The 22220-nt window shown below is 35.7% G+C and overlaps 1 protein-coding gene across 3 annotated transcripts in view; it reads left to right on the plus strand.

Annotated features, from left to right (window-relative positions):
- The first annotated feature begins 5544 nt into the window (after positions 1 to 5544).
- LOC113041983 (SH3 and multiple ankyrin repeat domains protein 1) overlaps positions 5545 to 22220 on the plus strand; it is a 46782-nt gene continuing 30106 nt past the window's right edge. For 2 of the 3 annotated variants that reach the window (XM_026200567.1, XM_026200569.1), the window contains exons 1-5: positions 5545 to 5772; positions 14282 to 14797; positions 16393 to 16596; positions 17622 to 17693; positions 17821 to 17929. In XM_026200567.1, coding sequence (XP_026056352.1) covers positions 14330 to 14797; positions 16393 to 16596; positions 17622 to 17693; positions 17821 to 17929 — 853 coding nt within the window. In that variant the 5' untranslated portion in view covers positions 5545 to 5772; positions 14282 to 14329. Of the gene's footprint in view, positions 5773 to 9847; positions 10043 to 14281; positions 14798 to 16392; positions 16597 to 17621; positions 17694 to 17820; positions 17930 to 22220 lie in introns of those variants that run through there. The other variant, XM_026200568.1, reaches the window with a different exon arrangement.

Genomic DNA, 22220 nt, shown 5'->3' on the forward strand with positions numbered 1-22220 from the left:
TGACTGGAAGTCCCTCAGGTCAGTGGCATCCACTGGAGAGCAAAGATGGCATTAGACATCTCACCAGATCTCAAACCCATATCAGAAGTGAGTATGTTTGATGAAATGCACCGTAAGTCACCCTCAGCAAAGATCACACAAGAATGTCAAAAAAATGTGTTGCAGGCATACGTTCAAAATGCCAAAGTCACATGCATTACTGTAGTCACAGTAAATTAATGTAATCTCCCTCGTGTCACATCTGCTGCTGCAGGTTCAGTGTCTTTGACTCATCACAGTCAGTATTCTATTCTATTCTATTCTATTCTATTCTATTCTTCAATTTCTAAAAACATTGGAAGTATTCACAGTATTTTCAAAATTCTTCCTATTTCTTTTCATTTTGTGCAAGAGGAAGTTGCATTAATGTCTCTCTCTCTGTCTCTCTCTCTCTCTCTCTCTGTGTGTGTGTGTGTGTTATCTTCCTGTGCATTTCCCAGAATACCCAGTCATGGTATTATTTATGGACAGAAACATGCTTATTAGTCAGGACTTTTTTGTTTTTGATTAAATGTATATATATATATGTGATTCTTGGTTGCTTGTAGGAACAATTTTCACATAAAGAGAAAGAACCTGCTCAGAAATAAATGGGTGATGCATTTAAAAGGGCTTTTATAAGTCATTTTGGCCTCGTGAATTTATAGCAGCATTTTTATGAAACCTGCATTCTGCATTTGGCAATGCACTATTATGCACATTGTTTTCATAAGTAATAGAACCAGTCATCATTTTGATCTTCTATATATTTACATTTATACATTTAGCAGACACTTTTATCCAAACAAATGTTATTATCTATTCACATAATGCACAGTGTTTCAGTAACATATCTGATTATAAAGTGCATTATAAGGCATTACAAATGCATTATAATTTATTAAGAGTAAAAATTTATTTTATTATTATATAATAATTTATTAAAAATAGCCTTTGGTTCTGACATGGCTTAATTGTAATAAATAACCGAGCTGTTGAAAGAATTATGAATAGGTTTATAATGCATTGTACTGATGCTTTATAGTTGTTAAATTATCATTATGGAGTTGTGCAGAGTATCACATTCATGCCAAATGAAATCCTCAGGTCAGTGGGGAAATCTAGATGCATTAAACTGAAAGCAAACAGCACTATCTGTGCTGTAAACGCGTTTTGTGAAAGAAAGATTGTGCCATTTCATCGTCTGTAGTGAAGTAATGGTGACATGACGCACACTGGGGTTTTGCAGAGTAATGCATGTTCCAGGAACAATAATGTTTTAAAAGAAAAGCATATTGATTTTTACTTACAACCTACTTATTCATTCATTAATTAATGTATTTATTTAAAAGCCACAATATAGCTTTTATGATTATCTTCTGCCCTTTTGCTGACTCTCAGAATTAAATGGACAGTGTTTTTATTTTATTTTATTATTTTGGAAACAGCTCGGAGTAAGTTGAGACATGTCTTAATTTTAATTCTGCTTTTTACAGCTTATCAGCCTTGGACACAAACGCCATGAATGACTAATATCTAATGAATGAGTAATTTAGTAAATAGTGGACTGAAGGTCAGTGATGTGACTTTAGACACGTTGGGGATTTTGAGGTCATTTGCAGTTGTCTCTGGAACAGTGTACAAGTTATTCCAGTAGTTAGTTTTTAATGTTAAATCAGTCTAAACCTCTATAAAATGCTTTAAGAATATAAAGAGAAGGCTGCAAGCAGGGGTTTTGTTTTTACTGTCCAGTAGTTTTAATAAGAGCCGCTTACTAGATCAAGTTTCACTTTTTGTATTGCTCATTCCATAATTAGAGTTAGTAATGTGATGTGTTTATTCTTCAGAAATGAATGATTCCTCAAAGCAAGCATCTTCTTGGCATTAAGTTAACTTGTATTAAATATCAAAGATTTACATTGAAGGAGGGACTAAATCCATAACTTTGTTCCTGAAGAATTCACTTGGATCTGTAAACAGTCACTTACTGTAGCAACTTCATAAATCACGTGTTCTTCATAAACCTAAAAATCTAGTTTATTAACAAGATGAATAAGTGCAATCCAGTACTTGAATAAATTAATTATGCATCCTTATGGGTTATGTGATTAATTTATACACAAGATGCTACTGTTTTAGTAGAACAAGAGCATGTCTATAAATATATAAGTGGTTTCTGCTGTCTTCACGTAATGCATCAAATTCATGTCTAGTTTAAAAACACAGATTCAGTCACCTCTTTGAGAAGATGTTAATGCATTAAATAGTAATGAAACCGAAGTGTTTATCGGCTTCATAGTGAGAGGACAGGGTGGGACCTGGGTCTATTTTGAAAGGTCAGGAAACAGGCGGAGAAACACTGGCTACAAACAGGCCACATTCAGTTCTGTTTTGAACTGAAGAAAGACATGTATTAGTAATTGGGCACTAGGACTGTTACTATTTGACTCCAACAGTGTGGCAGACCAACAGATGCCTGGAAATAGAGAAGTAGTGAGAAAACCCATGCCAAGAACTGCCTAGAATTAACAGCTCACCACAACACCACTACCTCAGTTCACCACCAAAAGTATACTAGTCCAGATAGATATACAGTACAGACTGATGAGTGGATGCCTAGATAGATAGATAGATAGATAGATAGATAGATAGATAGATAGATAGATAGAAACAGTGACCAAGCATTCGAATAATGTTTCCTTTTAATTGTGAGTGTAGTTGCATCTGTTCAAAGTTGCATTTTTATTCATTAGCTTGGGTTAAACTAATTTTACTTTGTTGGATCAGCAGCTATGCTAATGATGTCTGTATTTTGTTTCTATGTTTCGCCACGGGATTTACATCCCGTGGTAACTAGGATTTAAACAAGCTCCAGTCTGGATCCAGAACACCTGAGAAGAGATGATGCTGACCCTCAGAGGACCTCAGATGATGCTAACCTTGAATCAACAAACAGAACTAACAATTATTGCTAAATGTGTGACTGAATCATATAATAACTTAATAATATTGATAGTTCATCGTCTAGCTGACTACGTCTTGTATTATTATTATTATTTTTTCTAAAATCCTGTCAAATGTGCACAAACTACTAGCTACTACTAAATATTGTAGAAACATAATTTTCTGTAAAGTTGCTTTGTAACGATTTATTTTGTAAAAAGCGCTATACAAATAAATTTGAATTGAATTGAATTGAATTGACAGCTGAATTTCTTCATAAGCCATACAGTCTATTATATAGTGTAATATACTGTAATATACATATAGTATGCATATATGTGACCCTGGAGCACAAGAGCAGTCACTGGGGTATATTTTTAGCAGTAGCCAAAAAATAAAATAAAACCTGTCTGGGTCAAAATGACCAATTTTTCTTTTATGGCAAAAATCATTAGGATATTCAGTAAAGATCATGTTCCATGAAGAGATTTTGTAAATTTCCTACTGTAAATATATCAAAACGTAATCTTTGATTAGTGATATGCTTTGTTATGCATTTCATTTGGACAACTTATATATATATTTATGTGTGTGTGTGTGTGTGTGTGTGTGTGTGTATTAGAGCTGGTAAGCGATAATTTTTAATTAGTGGCACATCATATTTGGAGAAATTACACCCAAAAGATCATTTAAAGTCATTGTTATGTAAAAAGTAGGTTCAGCAAGAAATATTTTGTTTGATAAAATGTTTTACATATAGCCAACTCTTTTGGACCATGTGAGTAAATGATGACAGAATTGTAATTTCTGGTTGGGTGATTTATAACTTTAATAATTTATTTTCTTAATTTTATTATTATTACCATGAAAATATGAAATTATTTCTTTAATGAAATTATACTCTAAATAATACTGCCAGTAGGTGTTGGTAAATGTCTTAATGATGATAAAGTCATCGAGTCATTTATTCATTCGTTTGATTCGTTCAAATGGCTGATTCATTCAGGAGTGAAGTAAACGGTTCTTTATGAATGGTTCATTGAATCATTGCGCTTGTTCGAGTTGAAGCGAATCATCACAATTCAGATTGAGCGGTGTGTGACATCAAAGTACCGCAAGAGTTTATAGAGCAGACGACTCCTTGTGCTTTTGAATCGCTCTCGCGGTACTTTGATGTCATTCACCGATCGGTCTGTGCAGCACTTCAAAGCCAAGCGACTAAAGCCAACGGTTCAACGCGCCAAATGGTTCAACCCGATTCGTTAAAAACGTGGATTAAGAAATGAAATGATGCTGTGGGTTGCTCGGATGAACAGTAATGCTTTGTTTTTATCTTCTGGTTGGCAAAATTGAGCAAAACAGAAAACATTGTGTCTAAAATATTAACACAATATTAAGTTGTTAATGAACTGTTGTATAAGATGAGTATCACATTTACACTAGTGTGATATTCCACTAAGCCTACTTCTCGTGTGATATTTCTTAACTATGTGATGTAAATATGAGACAAATTCTCAAACGGGCGTTTTGCCCCAAATCTTGAATTTTATGGACATTTTCTAGGCTCCATCAGGCAGTTAGGTGTTGCTCTGCCTCATATTAGTCATCAATAGACTGTATGAAATGGCAGATGATCCACATAGATCTGGTGCGGGGCAAGTGCGTTAAATGCGTTAATAATTTTAACGGGTTATTTCTCCCCATAATTAATTAATCTGAATAACGCGTTAAATTAAAAGCCCTGTATACATACAGTATACACTATTTTATAAATATAATAATAATGTAAACAACTTATCATGCAAATTGATAAAGCTTAAACCTAATTTAAATAAAATAAATTAAAAGATAAAAGCTCATTTAAATACAGTAACACTGGTATGGAGCACAAACTCTGACTTTAATACGTTAGTTAGTAGTTTAAGTGGTTTCATCACATCACCATGAGTACTAGTATTAGTGATGCTTAACTAATCAAACAACACTAATAAAGAAGAATTCCCAAACAGGCCTGATTTCAAATCAGACTTTTGTAAAGTGTTCTGCAGGTGCCCTATCTTCTTCTGTTCTGTCTTCACCAGGTGAAGGCCAGTCAATCTCTCTTACCACCTTGTGTCTTATAGGTGTATCTTAAGTGCTTGTTGTCAAGTCCTGGTAAAAACCTTGTGTGTGAGAGACTGTGATAACCACAGCGTGATGAGGACAGGTGATGATTTCTCTAATTCACCCCAGCACGATGTGTGAGCTCACGCAGGCAGGCTAATTTCTCCTCTCATTTTTCCATCCATGACCCACTTCTCTTTAAGAGAATGTGTGTGTGTGTGTGTAACACACATGCACACATACACTCAAACACACATATGCATGGACATCCTGCATTATACATGTGAAACATTTATGTTTTCCTCTGTGGGATTCAGTGGTTTCCAAGCATAACAGATGACTTCTTCCCTCAAAGCCACAGAAGATCCGGATGAAACCCAAGCCTCAGATGCGAGCCAGTTTGATCTGCTCTAAGCATCCGAGAGGCCGTGTGTGTGTGTGTGTATGTGTGTGTGGAGAGCGAGGCTGGAGGGAGGAGTGTTTGAGTGCATGACAGCGGGAGAGATCAGAAGAGAGATTGTTCCAGTGCTGGAGGTGATCCTGCGTGGACGCAACGCCTGGATGTGCACGGGAAAACGCTTATTCTCGTTTTGGCGAGTGTTTGCTTTGGTTGTGCCTCTCTGGACCCTGTTCTGCCCTCCTGACCACGTCTCTGGAGCAAAGCGGCTCTTCTGTGCTGGAATGAGGAAGCTGAGGCTGGACAATTGGGTAATTCCCGGTTGGATAGTGCATCCGATAACATATAATAGAAACTATTGCATGCATGTGACTCCTGGGATGCTTGAAAAATGACTTTTGGGAAAGTGGTGCAGTTGTGGTGGTGTGCATTAGCAGGACTGTGAACTGCAGTAGTTGCGTATGCAGTGCTTTTGACTTCAGTGTGTGTTTTGCTGTAAACTGTGCTGATATTGAGTGGGTGAGTAAGTGTGTGTGTGTGTGTGTGTGCCGTTTTCCTGGTGTGATGGGCCTGCTGAGAGCAAAGGTCAGAGTGCACAGAGAGCATATTTATACACTATAGCACTAGGAAGTCTGTCCAGAGAAAGAATGAACTGTTCATATTTGTGTTTGTAAACAGTTTGAGCGCAATTTGTCGTTCGATTTTACTGCGCTTTTGCGGTGTGATCTTAATCTGTGTATGATGTGTTTTCTTGAATAGATATGGGGTGTGCGCATGATGAACATATTGACTGATAAAACATATACCTCAAATGCAATGTCGCTTTGGATAAAAGCATCTGTAAAATGCATGAGTGTAAATTTTTTTACGTATGCTCATATCTGTGCAAGATTTACATTAATTACACTTTGTAAACAAAAAGCGAGGTTTTAAGTTGAAGCTGAAAAGCAGTCCAGAAATGTAAGTGAGTTTTCAAAGTTTGGTGGTCATGTGATGCTTAGGTTTTCACACAAAGCATCGTGTGACTTCAGTATTTGTATGGAAGTTTTGCAAAAGTAGTGTGATATTGTAAAGACACTTTCATGGTCAAAACATGGTTATCTTTCATCGTATGCAAAAGAGCCATGCTTGACTCTCTTTTAAAAGCGCACTGTCTTCGTCTGTCACATGCTCAAAAAACAGCACACGTCTGTCGGTCATCAGAGAGTCAGTCAGAGCTGTTGTCACTTCCTGTTTTATAGCGTCTATCTCCCCCGGGAGCAGCTTGGGTCAGTCTGTGATGTTTTGGAGGCATGGACAGACTGATTGTTGTGTTTTAGTGGAGTTTCTCTGGTCTTGTGTGTGTGTGTTTTCCTCCAGCACTCACTCTTATTCTCATGTGTCCTGAGCTCTTTCCCAGCATCTTTTTCGTTCTGTCTCTCCTCGTCCCAGTTTTCTCTTGTACTCCTCCTCTCTTCTAGAGCGCTGACCTCCAGTGTGTTGTCAAACCAGGTCACGGCTGTGGGTTTCCTCCTCGTTAAGTTCCTTCTCTAAAGCTTCTGCCGATTATTTGGGCTTGTCACGCATTATTTCCTGTGTTAACGTCACTTTGAGTTATCTTGTTACAGTTCCACGCTGTTCATAAGCATTGGGGCAGTAAGCATTAATGGTGTATCATTGGTTGCGTGTTGCTGAAAAACACATCTAGCAGTGCACTGAGTCACACTCTTCACCCTTGGAACCACAAATGCTCAACTAACTAGCTCTGCATCAGAGTTTCATGACCCTTTTCCTCAGGCTTTGTAAAGACTTTATCCCAAGGTTAAGCAATCTATGAAAAACCCTTTTCTTTAAACACACAAAACATGTTGAGTATGCAAAGTATTCAAAGAAGTAGTTAGGTTTTGATTCTCCATCCTTAAGTTTATTTATGATCAGCCGAGCTGTTCCTCCGTTTGTTCGTCAGAGGAGATGTATCAGCTTCACATGCACTAGTGTGGTTTTTTTAGGACAACATGGCGTGATAATTTTAGCAACACTGGTCGCTGGTGTCCTTAGTGCCTTTTCTCTTCACGTTGATGAATCCTGTAACACGCACCTGTATTTTATTGAAAAGCATCTGTGCATTTGTATTGCTTTCACCATTTATGCAAGTGTTCCTCTTTAAATTATTGGACATAAGAGGATGTTTAAACACATAGCTCTGTAAAGGGCTGTTCCTAAATGAGTAATGGTTTATTATTAATGTTTGGTTTATTTAAACAAACAGAGTTGTGCATTAATAAGTGATTAGAGTTATTATTAAACTAGTGAAGTAGTTTCACAGACTTAATTGAAGAAGAGACTTTAACCAAATCTAGAGAATTTGCAACCATCACTCTAGTAACCAATCAAAACAGTTTAGCATCCTGGCATTGTGGAGCAAAAGTTTAGGGTCAGAAAGGTTTTTCTTAAAATGAACAAATACAATTTCAAATAAATCATGTTCTGAAAATCAAATGCATCAGTTTCTGCCAACATATGAAGCAGCACAACTGTTTTTTAATATTGATAATAATCAGAAATGTTTCTTGAGATGATTTCTGAAGGATCATGTGGCACTGCAGACTGGAATAATGATGCTGAAAATTCAGCTGTGCATCACAAAAATAAATTATATTTTAAAATATATTCATATAGAAAACAGTTGATTTCATTAAAAATATTTTAATGCATTTTTTGCATTATCTGTTTTTAATGCTTTTTTTTTTTTAATAAAAAAAAATGCAATCTTAGTGTGCAGGGCAAAACTTCTTTCCAGAACAAATAAATCCTACCGAACCAAAACATTTGAACTCATTTAACATTATATGGTTGTTTAGTACTCTTTTTGTACGTCATGTCACCATTGCATTCGAATGTAGTTACTCACAGTAAATCTCATGCATGATTTAAGATTTCGTTCCACAATGATAAGCACAATTCATGATCTCTGTCACCATGGCTTTAGCAGATGTGAAATGGAAATAGAAATAATTTTTGTTATTTTTTCAAGAGTGCAATCTCACTCTGAGCCCCAGGGAAAGAGTGCAGGAAAGACCACCAACACTTCTTTTAATTGTTCGTTATCTGCGCTGTCATTCTTTTCTAATGGAGCGATGGCCGGCGAGAGACACAAAGAGACTGAGAGACATGAAGGGACTAATGCTGGACCTGGTTGCTCCACTTCTGTTTAACGGGTTATAAAAGTGGGACAGTCTGTTCCATGGAAGTTCTCCAATTAAAGTTTCTGGGGACCAATTCACTGGAAATACATCTATATTCACCCTGTCCTACATAGGAGGGGGCGGTGCGCTATGTATGTGAGAGAATGAAGTACAATACAACAGGAGGTGTGTGTAAAAGGGTTTCTTCTCACACAAAAAAAGGGAGTGAGCGAGCTGAATGGACGCTTGGACAAAACACACATGAAAATGTGCTTTATTTAGTTATTTCTGTCAGCAAATACTGTTTCTGTTGGACTATTGACTAACTCGCATGTGTTTCTCTGTGCTACAGTATGGTTTGACAGGTCTCGTCTTGTGTCCGGTGTCCTCAAACAATGGTTTCTGCATTCTCGTTGCTGTTTTCGTGGCCTGGTCTCGTATCACCGCTCTTCCCGCTTTGTCCTTGGGCTGCTGGTTTCTGTGTGGCGCCTGCGTTACTCTCTCTGAATCGTCTCTAGAGAGCGAAATGAGGCCAGTGCTCTATTTTTCCCCACCTGCCCCAGTCAACTGCCAATTATACAGCGGAGAGCTAATCATGTGAGCAAGAAACACTTCTCTGCTTCCTCATTGGTCTGGTTTTATCAGCTTCTGAATATGAGGGGGTTCATGTGGTTGACGTGTCTTCTTACATGTCATTTATGGTTGGAGAATTTTCAACAAACTTTATACAAAGCGCTTAATAGTTCGATATAACAAAGCACGGCTGGATTCATGCATGCAAACACTTCTGAAGTGTTGCACATGTTGTGTTTTGGATGCTCTGGTAGTGTTCATTTTGTTTAGTTTGTGTCTTTGACAACAAATTCATGCAATATTTTGTCCCTTTCTGGTCACAATTCTTCCTTTATTGAAAAATCATGATTATATATTCACTTTTTTATGAAAAATTTTCCAACAGGCTACTTAACTTACTTAACCAGTGAGACATCACTATGTTTTCAGTGGCTGACCCTGATTAACTTCAGAAGCTCTTGATTTGGAGCTTAATTTTTGACATTGCTGTATTTTTATAGATGGAGTGAGCAATTGATTTGGAAGGTTTTGGAAGGAGACCATCTGTGTCTCGCTGGCCTGCTTCACTCTTGAATTGGCACCAGTGTAACCAGTCAAGTTTACTAACAGCCTGTTTTAAAGAGTTGATATATTAGTCTGAACATCAGACACCAAACAGTGTCTCTCTGACAGTCCGATGCAAATTTCAAACTTAAAATGGGAAAACACTCACTTTAGCGGTCTGATTGCTATATTTTATACATCAAAGGGTGTTTATCAGTCCGTCTGGAAACAAATTTGTGTTTACAAGGTACTGGGTTGATTCAGCGGATGAATTGTGACTGGATTTACCAAAGTTTACCAGGTTAGTGTCATCAGATCTTTGAATGATATTCAGAGTTTTGTTTAAAGCTGGTAAAGATGTACAATACTGTATTTTTAACTTGGCTATATCAGTGTTTAAAGCTGTGAAGGGGTAAATTTGTCTCCATGAGCCATCAGTTAAGAGGTGACATAGATCTCTGGAGGTTTACAGTGCACTATGTCACTGACAACAGTGTCTCTTTACAGTGTTTATTGTACAGATGACAGGCATCGATGGAGAGGTGCAGATATCTGGTGCATGTGCAGTTATGCTGTTTAAGGCATTTGCGCATAGAATATAGGGGAGTCATAAACATGCTGACTGAAAAATGATATAAATAAATCCAATGAGTCAGTGTCTCTCTTGTGTGCAATTAAACAACAATGAAATCAGCAGAAATGTTGTGGGCTGATGCTTCACAAAGCTACAGGACAGTGACCCCTATCACACGCTCAATGCAACCAGATGCAGTCTGCAAGTCAAGTGGATTTATTTGTCACACATGCTGAATGTTAAGAAATTTTCTCAAACATCCAGTTTTTTTAATGCTTTTTACAGAACGAAAAAAAAGAAAAAAAGATCTGTTTTATCAGTGGCTTGTGGGTGAAAATGAATATGCATGACGCCACATACAAGATTTTACCATGACTATGAGGTTGGAGCAATTGCAGCACCCATTTTACCTGACCTAAAAACCACTGCGCCCATCTAAAAAAACCTCTATGACTAGAGGAATATAAAAAAATGGATAAATCAACTCATCAACTTACAGTGTAAGGCACATTGCCCATCAATTGTGCTTGTTCCTGTTGCGTGCTCTCAATCTGGAAACATGCATGAATGTGGAGTCCGTGATTGAGGGGTGGAGAAACAACGCTCTCCAATATTTTGGCAATTCACATTCCAATTCGAAATATTTTTCCTTAAAAAAAGAAAGAAAAAAAAATCATAATTATCCCTGTAGCATTAAGGTGTTTGCAGCTGTTTATTTTGGTTTTATGTCTTTTCAGGCTCACAGATGTTTGGTGACACTAGCAAGCTAAGAACAGTGAGATCATCTTGGAGATGCATATGGCCGTCACCAGTACATAGACATACACAGAGAACAACAAAATTGTGCTGTCTTCTGCAAACTGAATCCAGTCAATGTGACATGGCAGGAGTTTGTTATTTTTAGAAATAAATTGTGGGAAAAGTCACACTGTCGTAGCTTGCAGATCTTTATAAAAAGAAAGGTTTCTGAAGACTTTTCTGACTAAAATGTGCTGTTTTTTGTTTAAGGTTTTGCAGTGTTTTTACCAGGGTGTTGCTATGCATTTACCAAAGTGTCATGAGTGGTTGTTAGTTCTTTGCCATGTTTTCTAAGTGGCTGTTAGTCCACTGGCTAGTGTGTTGAGCTGTTATTAGTGCTTTACGAGGATGTGAGTGGTTGTCGGTGCATTGCTAGGGTGTTCTGAGTGGTGGTTAATACTTTACTAGGGTGTGGAGTTGTTGTTAGTATACCAGACGGCTCTAAATACCTTCAAATTAAATGATAAATTCTCTAAATTTAGGAGCAAGATGCAGTTCCCAAACTAAAAGGGACATATCAGCCAATAATTTTATTTCCAGTAATGGATGGTAGAAATTTCAGAAATTAATTGTATGCAATTTATGACTGAATAGTCCCACAACTCAGATTTCCCCCCTCTTGTGTCTCATATTTAGTAACAACGATTCAGAATGGACACATTTGAAGTGACAGGGGAAAAAGACATGGAAAACTTAAATGAACATCAGAAAAGCATGCACATTTCTGGTTAAAAATTAATGGCCACTTAAATGTTTTTTTTTTTATTATTATTTTATTTGTATTTTTTGGGAAGCATCACTATTCAAATCAGCAACAAGAGTCAAATGTCATCCATGGTTGTGAGGGTGATTGAATGGTTCCTAGAGTGAATAGTTACTTTTCCACTGTCGGGTCATTGCCACTGTCACACAACCTCATCATTTCACCAACAAAGAGAAGTTATCGGAAAACTAATAAGGAATAAGTCACTGGAACTAGCATAATCACAAAACGTACATGATAAAAGCGGCTGTTTGTTTGCATGTTTTACTATAAAAGGTGACACATGGATCATAATGAATAATGAAAGAATAATTTATCAAGGTTTAAATTGGATTGAATTAATCACACAGAAATAAAATGTTATGAACATGTTATTCAGTCGAGTATTCGAGTCGAGTTCTGTTTATTTGAAGTCACAATAGCTTATACAATAAACATCACATTTAGAAAGAATGATAATTTCTCTATTTTTATAAAAGCTCCCTAACAAGAAACATTATAATATTTTGATGACATATGCTACGCGGAGCTAAACTCTTGAGATGAGACTTATGACAGATAAAATATGTTAATAAATAAATACACAATTGTGATAAAGAATAAGAAGCTGACATCTGATTTTAGGGTGTTTCTAGGGTGTTGAGTGGTTGTAAATGCATTTCTAGGGTGTTGAGTGGTTGTTAGGGTGTTTCTAGGGTGTTGAGTGGTTGTAAGGGTGTTTGTAGGGTGTTGAGTGGTTGTAAATGCGTTTCTAGGGTGTTGAGTGGTTGTAAGGGTGTTTCTAGGGTGTTGAGTGGTTGTAAATGCGTTTCTAGTGTTTTGAGTGGTTGTTAGGGTGTTTCTAGGGTGTTGAGTGGTTGTAAGGTTGTTTCTAGGGTGTTGAGTGGTTGTTAGGGTGTTTCTAGGGTGTTGAGTGGTTGTCAATGCGTTTCTAGGGTGTTGAGTGGTTGTCAATGCGTTTCTAGGGTGTTGAGTGGTTGTCAATGCGTTTCTAGGGTGTTGAGTGGTTGTAAGGTTGTTTCTAGGGTGTTGAGTGGTTGTTAGGGTGTTTCTAGGGTGTTGAGTGGTTGTCAATGCGTTTCTAGGGTGTTGAGTGGTTGTCAATGCGTTTCTAGGGTGTTGAGTGGTTGTCAATGCGTTTCTAGGGTGTTGAGTGGTTGTTAGGGTGTTTCTAGGGTGTTGAGTGGTTGTAAGGGTGTTTGTAGGGTGTTGAGTGGTTGTAAATGCGTTTCTAGGGTGTTGAGTGGTTGTAAATGCGTTTCTAGGGTGTTGAGTGGTTGTAAGGTTGTTTCTAGGGTGTTGAGTGGTTGTAAGGGTGTTTCTAGGGTGTTGAGTGGTTGTAAGGGTGTTTCTAGGGTGTTGAGTGGTTGTAAATGCCTTTCTAGGGGTGTTGAGTGGTTGTAAGGTTGTTTCTAGGGTGTTGAGTGGTTGTAAGGGTGTTTCTAGGGTGTTGAGTGGTTGTAAATGCGTTTCTAGGGTGTTGAGTGGTTGTAAATGCGTTTCTAGGGTGTTGAGTGGTTGTAAGGGTGTTTCTAGGGTGTTGAGTGGTTTTATTGCGTTTCTAGGGTGTTGAGTGGTTGTCAATGCGTTTCTAGGGTGTTGAGTGGTTGTCAATGTGTTTATAGGGTGTTGAGTGGTTTTTATGGTAATTCTAGTGTGTTGAGTGGTTGTAAATGCGTTTCTAGTGTTTTGAGTGGTTGTAAATGTGTTTCCAGGGTGTTGAGTGGTTGTAAATGCGTTTCTAGGGTGTTGAGTGGTTGTAAGGGTATTTCTAGGGTGTTGAGTGGTTGTAAGGGTATTTCTAGGGTGTTGAGTGGTTTTTGGGGTTTTCTAGGGTGTTGAGTGGTTTTTAGGGTGTTTCTAGGGTCTTGAGTGGTTTTTGGGGTTTTCTAGGTTGTTGAGTGGTTTTTAGGGTGTTCATAGGGTGTTGAGTGGTTGTAAATGCATTTCTAGGGTGTTGAGTGGTTGTAAGGGTGTTTCTAGGGTGTTGAGTGGTTGTAAGGGTATTTCTAGGGTGTTGAGTGGTTTTTGGGGTTTTCTAGGGTGTTGAGTGGTTTTTAGGGTGTTTCTAGGGTCTTGAGTGGTTTTTGGGGTTTTCTAGGGTGTTGAGTGGTTTTTAGGGTGTTCCTAGGGTGTTGAGTGGTTTTTGGGGTTTTCTAGGGTGTTGAGTGGTTTTTAGGGTGTTCCTAGGGTGTTGAGTGGTTGTAAATGCATTTCTAGGGTGTTGAGTGGTTGTAAGGGTGTTTCTAGGGTTTTGAGAGGTTTTAAGGGTGTTTCTATGGTTTTGAGAGGTTGGTTTTCTATGGGTGTGCCTTTATACTGACTGTTATTGGAATAGGAATTTAGTTTAATATCAGTAAAATGAAATGTATCCCTGATTATTTTATGTGTCTTGTCTTTTTCAGTCTGTTTAACATGAAGCTGTACACCTATAAGCAGCATGACTCAGCGCCATGACATCAACATTGCTTGCTGACACTGTCCAGCAAAGGATGTTGGGAAACACCAAGCGATTTTTTGGCAGCGCCGAAGACAAAGAGGATGAGGATGAGGAAGATGAGGAGGAACGATATAAGAGATTGAAACAAAATGGGATGATTGATATGGGAGACAAGGAACACCAGAACCGGACCGGACGTAAGACAGATGGATCCAAACCGGCAGCCGTTGTGATTGGATGGCAGAGAGGAGAGAGGCAGCCCAGGGCCGTTAACTCTGCCCAAAGAGGAATCCCTCATTTACCCAGTCAGCCGACTCTTTATCATCAAACAACCAATCAGCCGCTGTATCACCCGGTCTTGACCAATCAGCAGGCCCGGCGGCGTCAGATGGAGCGCAGCATGACCACAGTGACCCCCGTGGAAGACTCGCAGTTCGCCGTGATTGTGTTCCGCATTGGCATCCCTGACATCAAACAAACGGTCTGTGCATTTCTCTTCACACACATTCATATGCACTAGCAATGTGTACGATTGGCCGATTATCATTTTGACACACATCATCACTTCTGTAATTTTGCAGCTACAGATATGGTGCAGATGTTTGCATTTACCATTATTTATTTTGACTTCTATCAAAAATAATATGGGACCATAATGTCATTATTATTATTAATTATTTTTTAATTTATAAATGTATATATATTTGTGTCAAATTAATAGAAAAAACTATTTAAAATGGATTATATTATTATTTATTTTTATTTTTAGTAGTGTTATTTTTATTTTTTATTTGTCGTTGTTTATTCAAAAAAATGTTTTATTTTTATATTTACATATTTTTAATTATTCTCAAATAAATATAAATAAAATAACAAACAATTAAGAATATATTATTTTATAATTATTATTCATGAGTAATATTTTTGTATTTTTTGCATTTGTAGTGCAATTTTTCCCCCCGGTTTTATTCTTTATAAAAAAATTCAAAAATTATCCTTTAAGACAGGTTCTATGATTATTTGTATTATTAAAATTAATAATATTTCGTTGCAGTTCAATGTTTTTAGTGATTGTTGTTAAATTAGTATAAATAAAATAATTTAAAATCGAGAATAATAATTAATAATAATCCTTAATATTTTATTTTTATAGTTGTTATTATAATTATTTCAAATGTATAGAAATACAATTTAAAACTGGTATTGTTATTATTGTTATTATTTTTAATGTATAATTTATTTTGTAGTGATTTTCTTCCAAACAAACACACAAACACACACACACACATGCACACACACACACACACACACACACACACACACACACACACACACACACACACACACACACACACTTTAATATACTCTGGATCTGTTGTGTCTCCCAAGGTTACTGTGGGAGGGATTGAAACATTAGAAGAAAATTAAAAAATAAATTAATTCAGGGGGAGAAAAGGGGAACATGGGAATCCGTAATGAAGGAATATTTACTGTGTTTGTATATTAGTGTGTGTGTCAGGCTATTCTGGGGAAATTTTAAATAAACACACACACACTGAGTTCCTCTGGTGATTTGTGTGGGAGCTCTGACCTGATTTAATGTCAAAATCATTCTCATCTAAACTCATCTCAACTCCTGACTCAATTAGCAGCTCACTTTAACACGCTCAATCGTGGCACATTAACAATCCCCAGATAAAGCTGCATATTATGAAGTCTGCTGATGGATTTTAATATGCAGGATGGTTTTTAAGCCTTGTTTTAAAGCTTTTGAAAGGACTTGTAAAAGTGATTGATTAAGGTCCAATGCAAACGACACAAAAATGTGATGTATTGTATACATAATATGCATGCAGATAAAGAGGTTGCAGATTTCCAGAACGTCTTTTCAGTAGACATCAGTTGTAAGTGCATTACTGTGAGCAGGAGTTTTATGAGTTATGAGTCAAAATGAAGCTCTCTGGTGAATGACGGCACATCACAGCTGCCGTCACTAAAGCTGAAAGTAATTTTGAACTTTAAATCCAGTTCAATCTGTTGTTCTTACGAATCTGTTTTCTCTCTCTCCGTCTGTAGAAGTGTTTGCGGTTTGATCCCGATTCAAGCGTTTGGAACGCGAAGCAGCAGATTATTTGTTCTCTCAGCGAGTCGTTGTGGGATGTTTACAATTACGGCCTCTTCCAGCCAGCTGGAGACGGACGAGATGCCAAGTTCCTGGAGGAGGAGCGCCTGCTTCGGGAGTTCGCTCAGTCCCTGGAGAAGGGAGTGCCCTACCTGGAGGTGCGGGAGGAAATGACATCACAGGCTCACAAACACTACACAACATCACCCAGAATGCTCCTAAACCTCATCACACTTGCCAACTTTTCTGACCTATTATTAATAATGATAAGAATCATAATAATACCAGTTATTTAATACTTGTTGAGCCTATGGGGCATGTTGTCACAATAGGATCCTGCTGTTTGATTGACAGCTGAGAAGAACAGCAGGTAACACTTTAAAATAAGATTTCATTTATTCACTTTAGTTGCATCTGCTAACATGATCTAGCAATACCAAATACTTATAAAGTATTTATTAATCTTAATTTTAATATTAACTTATAAATTAAATTGATATCATTTAATGCTTTATATTTTTTTATAAAATATATTAGATCTTTAATCATATCTTAAGAATATTAAACACTGCAACAAATTTATTGCTGATTTTTGTTCATTTTATTTAATGCATTGACATAAAATAATGGGACCTAATTGTCTGAAAATGTATAACTCCACAACTTATTAGTGTTTAAAGTGTATAAAGGTTTAAGTTGCATTACAGCACAATTGAAACTTCAAATAAAAATCTTGAAACAGCAATAATGAACCATGATCATCGTTTTGGCTTTCAGAAAATACATTTGATGCATATATATTTAAATAAAACACGTGACACATTTCCCTAACACAACATTTATGAACAACATTTTCCTGAGGAAAAAGCCTCAGCCTTTCTGTTCAAATCTACCTTAATTACATAATCCACTCTTGTCTAAGTGGATATCAGTTTTAATTTAAGATTTCATATCTTTTAGGTATTAAAAAGATATGTTATTTTATGTTTTTATTTATTGTTTTTGCAGTCCTGCAAAACAGAAATGTGTCACATTGAAAGTTTCCAGAGCTTGATGCATTTGTGGTTTGTGGTTTGAATCAAACAGAGCCATTGTCTATTTTGAGCTTCTTGTTTCTCAGAACTTATAAACGGACAAATCTTTGATCAGTTCCTCCTCTCTTCCTGGTGTCTTCAACTTACAGTTCAGATATAAGACTCGGGTCTACAAACAGACAAACCTGGATGAGAAACAACTAGCGAAGCTACACACCAAGGTGAATACAAGACAAACAACTCGGCTGCCAAAACAGATGAGAAGAAATAGTATTTTGTGTTTTATAGGAAGGAGGTGAAGTGTGTGTGTGTGTGTGTGTGTGTGTGTGTGTGTGTCTCCCTCTACAGGCCAATCTGAAGAAGTTCCTGGATTATGTTCATGCTGGAGCAGTGGAGAAGTTGAGTAAAGCTCTGGAGAAAGGACTGGACCCCAACTACCACGACACTGAGAGCGGAGGTGAGACTGTGGGAGCCTCGGGGGAACTTTGGGGGTCTTTAAATGGTACTTCTGAAAATATGCCTAGAGCCCTAGACATACTTAATTGCAGCTTGCAGAAAACCGGTTTTTGCAAACGTTTGTTTTCTCTTAATTTGTTAACATAAAAAAATCTATCTATCTATCTATCTATCTATCTATCTATCTATCTATCTATCTATCTATCTATCTATCTATCTATCTATCTATCTATCTATCTATCTATCTATCTATCTATCTATCTATCTATCTATCTATCTATCTATCTATCTATCTATCTATCTATCTATCTATCTATCTAATTATTTTATTTCTTTTCTCATTTGTGATTTAAATACTAAAATAAATACAACTAAGTAAAGTTTTAAAGACTAATGAATGAAAAAAACACATTTTCTGTTTTCACTTTCATTCTAGTTATTAAAGTTTTAATAATTAGTTTTATTTAAAAAGTTTTATTTTTTTACCATAAAAAATGTATAAATAAAAATGACAAGTAAAAATACAACAAAATTATTAAAATGTTAATAAAAATGTTAGTGTAAACATAATATATATATATATATATATATATATATATATATATATATATATATATATATATATATATTCATATATATTTATAAGTACAAAAATATTTAAAATATTCACAAAAACGCTAATAGTATTGATGCTAAAATAACACTGACCTGGATCTTAGAGGTTAGATCTGTTGTTTAATCTAGTTTTTTAATGGCAGATGTAGATTGAATGAAGAATATGTTTAACCCTTTGGCATTTTCAGTTCAGATGAGCGTCATTATGTGGCCAACATTTCCCTGTCACAATCTTCTCGCTTCATTGACCTTAGACTCAAAGCTCATTATGCTCATGATGAGTCTGTTCTCGTGATCTCGTGCGCTTTTCATTTGAAGGATGCTTTTTATTTGATGAGACGTTCAGCGCACTAATTGCAGCGGTGTTCTGGAATAAGCAGGAAATACAGCAAATCAAGTATTAGTCATTGTACAAGAAAGATCTCATCATATCTCCTCAAAAAAGAAATACATTTTTTGTTATTAATTATTCTTAGTGATTTAATTAAATATTCTACTTCACATAAGAATTCTATAAAATTAGGTTTTTTCTTAAGAATTCTTTGTTTGTGAAAATAGAATTTTGCTACAAGGATAAGAAAGTTAACAGATGATTCTAAAGATTTGTTTGGGTTTTCAAAAAAACAAACAACATCCTTAATGAGTAAATTACAATTCATTTTAACTTTAGAAAAACAGTAAACACTCAAATCTTTCCAGAAAAGTGATGAAACATTGCATGAGAAAAATAAATGGCAACTGTCTTCACTCTCTTTTTTACAGAAGGTACATATATCAGCTACATCACAGAATTTAGACACAAATGCATTGCAAGGGTATATATTATGCAGAATTTTAAAGTGCACTTCTTTCACTTTATTCGGTATGCAGTACTTATATGGTAATAACCATGTTTTTCTCCAATTAATATTAGCTATTTTAGAACCCCAAAAAAACTTCCCTTTTGGAGAAATTGAGGTTCGAGATTGAGAAAGTTGACGAATAAATGTATTATTACATTCTTTACTTAAAAGCGAAACTCCTCCCAAACATAACTGTGAGAGTTGTTTTGTGCATGACTCATAGGAAAGGGAAGCTTTCATTAGACACATTAAACCAGCAGGAATCGCCTTTATAACGGAGTTAAATTCTTTAAACGGAATGGGATATTGATGGATATTCATAAAGCATTCATAAGATAACAAATCACCATTAGAGTTGAAAAGATCAGCAACAAAAATTATGTTTTTATCAAACCATTTATAAAAAAAAATTGATCTGTTCCTAATTTTAATATCCATATTATTCCATAATATGGCTTTGTGGGGGGAAAAGTTGTGGTTGTAAACTAGTTTCCAGGCTAACAATGCTTGTTGATGAAATCTAGCCAATTTAATAGGTAATTTACCAGTAGAGTAGTTGCATTTCATCAAAAAAGAGAGGCCACCAAGTCTCTTAAATATATTAATAGGAATAAAATACCACAAAGAATCTGACCCAAGCAAACATCTTTTCATCCAATTAATTTTAAATGTATTGTTAGTATCATCAAAATTCAAGACTTCAAGACCCCCCTCACTCCTTTTGTTTGCTAAAACATATTTCTTCAATTTGTGAGATTTATTGCTCCAAATAAAATCAAGGAAAATCTTATCTATATTTTTGGAAGTGTGATTATCTACAGCTAAAGACAGGGAAGGGTACACAAATCTGGATAATCCTTCTGTTTTGGATAAGAAAACTCTGCCTAAAATTGATAAATCTCTTTGGAGCCAATTATTAAAAATATATTTTGTTTTCATTATCCTTTGAGAAAAATTCAGAAATTGTCTACTAATTAAATTTTTTGTTATATGAATTCCCAAATATTTAAGTTCATTTTTAATAGGTATATTTTCAATTTCATTTTCTACAGTATCAAATAAGCAAATAATTTCACATTTATTTAAATTAAGTTTGAGCCCAGAAGCGTTAGAGAAATCATTGATTGTAGTTAAGACTGGAGAAACTTGCTGTTTATCCTTCAAGAATAAAGTAGTATCATCTGCTAATTGTGAAATTCGAATCTCTCTGTTAAAGATATCAAGGCCAGCAAAGTTATTATTGTGCAAAATATCTATGGATAACATTTCTACAACAAATAGAAATAAAAAAGGACTTAAAGGGCAACCTTGACGTATTCCGCGAAGAATAGGAAACCTTGGTGATGTACGTGAATTTAAAATTATACAGCTATCTATTTCTTTGTACAACATTTGAACAATATTTATGAACTTTGAAGGAAATCCAAAGGTCTCTAAAGAGTTAATAAGGAACTGGTGTTTTACAGTGTCGAAGGCCTTATAAAAATCGAGGAATAAGATAATAGCATCAGACTTGATTTCATCTCTATAATCAATAAGATCCAGAACAAGTCGAGTATTACAACTAATATGACGACCTTTTATAAATCCAGTCTGTGTTTCATTAATAATGTGATGTAAATGTTGTTTTAATCTCTTGGCGAATATGGAAGCAATTAATTTATAATCAAAATTAAGAAGAGTGATAGGGCGCCAGTTATCAATTATAGTTACGTCTTTGTCTGGTTTGGGGATGAGAGATATTACCCCTTGTTTCATAGTAGGAGTCATTGTACCATTGTTTATACATTCTTGAAGCATTAAGAAAAAAGGTTGTTCTAAAAAATCCCAAAAATGTATGAAGAATTCTAAAGTTAGGCCATCAGAGCCAGGTGATTTTCCCCTTTTCATTGAATTCATTGCATCTCTAATTTCATTTAAGGAAACAGGAGCCTCACAGGATAACTTAAATTCATCACTTATTTGAGGTATATAGTTCTTAATCTGTTGCAGGTATGACTTACTTTGGTTTGCCTGTAACTCAGGGGAGTACAGGTTCCTATAAAAATTTGTAACAAAATTCTCAATTTCTTCAGGGTGTTTAGAAATTGAATTGTTAATCTGTAATGCAGAGATGCTTTTCCTTTTAAAATTCCTTTTTTCAAGTGAGAAGAAGAAACTCGTATTTTTCTCTCCTTCCTCAATCCATCTTGCTCTGGATCTAACAAAGGCACCTTTAACTATTTCTAAATATATATGGTCTAATTCCAATTGCAAAGTTTTTAATAAGCAGGAGTTCAGTGTTTTGCTTGCAGGCGCTATGATGTTATCACAGTATCGCTGTAGCTCATTGGTCAGTTGTAATTGAGAGAATCCTTTCTTAGTTGTGGTTGTAAACATAGATAGTTAACCGTGTTTAATGAGCTGGATGCTGCACGGCAAGACAAAAATGAGCTGAACAAATCGACAATGTTCTGGCAGAAAATTTACAAATTATTGTCGAATTCATTTTTTTTCTGTACATATTTTTGCAGACTTTTCGTAGAGTGTATTTAATAGTGTAATTAAAATATTGAAAAAGTTTCCAGTGCAACAATTATCTTTTTTTTTTTTTTTCTTTTTTTTATAAAATAACTAAACTAAATAAATTTGTATCTGTTAAAGTAATAAAAGTGAGTTTTAAAAGTAATTTTGTACTGTACGGATAAATATCTAAAATCTAGACAGGTGCCGCCCTCAGTTTTTTATTTTATTGCATTTTTTCCTTTGCTTTTAATTCAGAACATTACTAGCTGATTCTTTGAAGTTTACAAGTTTACAGGCTTCCACACTAAAGTTTTTTTTTTTTTTTTTTTT

The sequence above is a fragment of the Carassius auratus genome, chromosome 24, assembly GCF_003368295.1.
Source record: "Carassius auratus strain Wakin chromosome 24, ASM336829v1, whole genome shotgun sequence".
Classification (NCBI taxonomy): domain Eukaryota; kingdom Metazoa; phylum Chordata; class Actinopteri; order Cypriniformes; family Cyprinidae; genus Carassius; species Carassius auratus.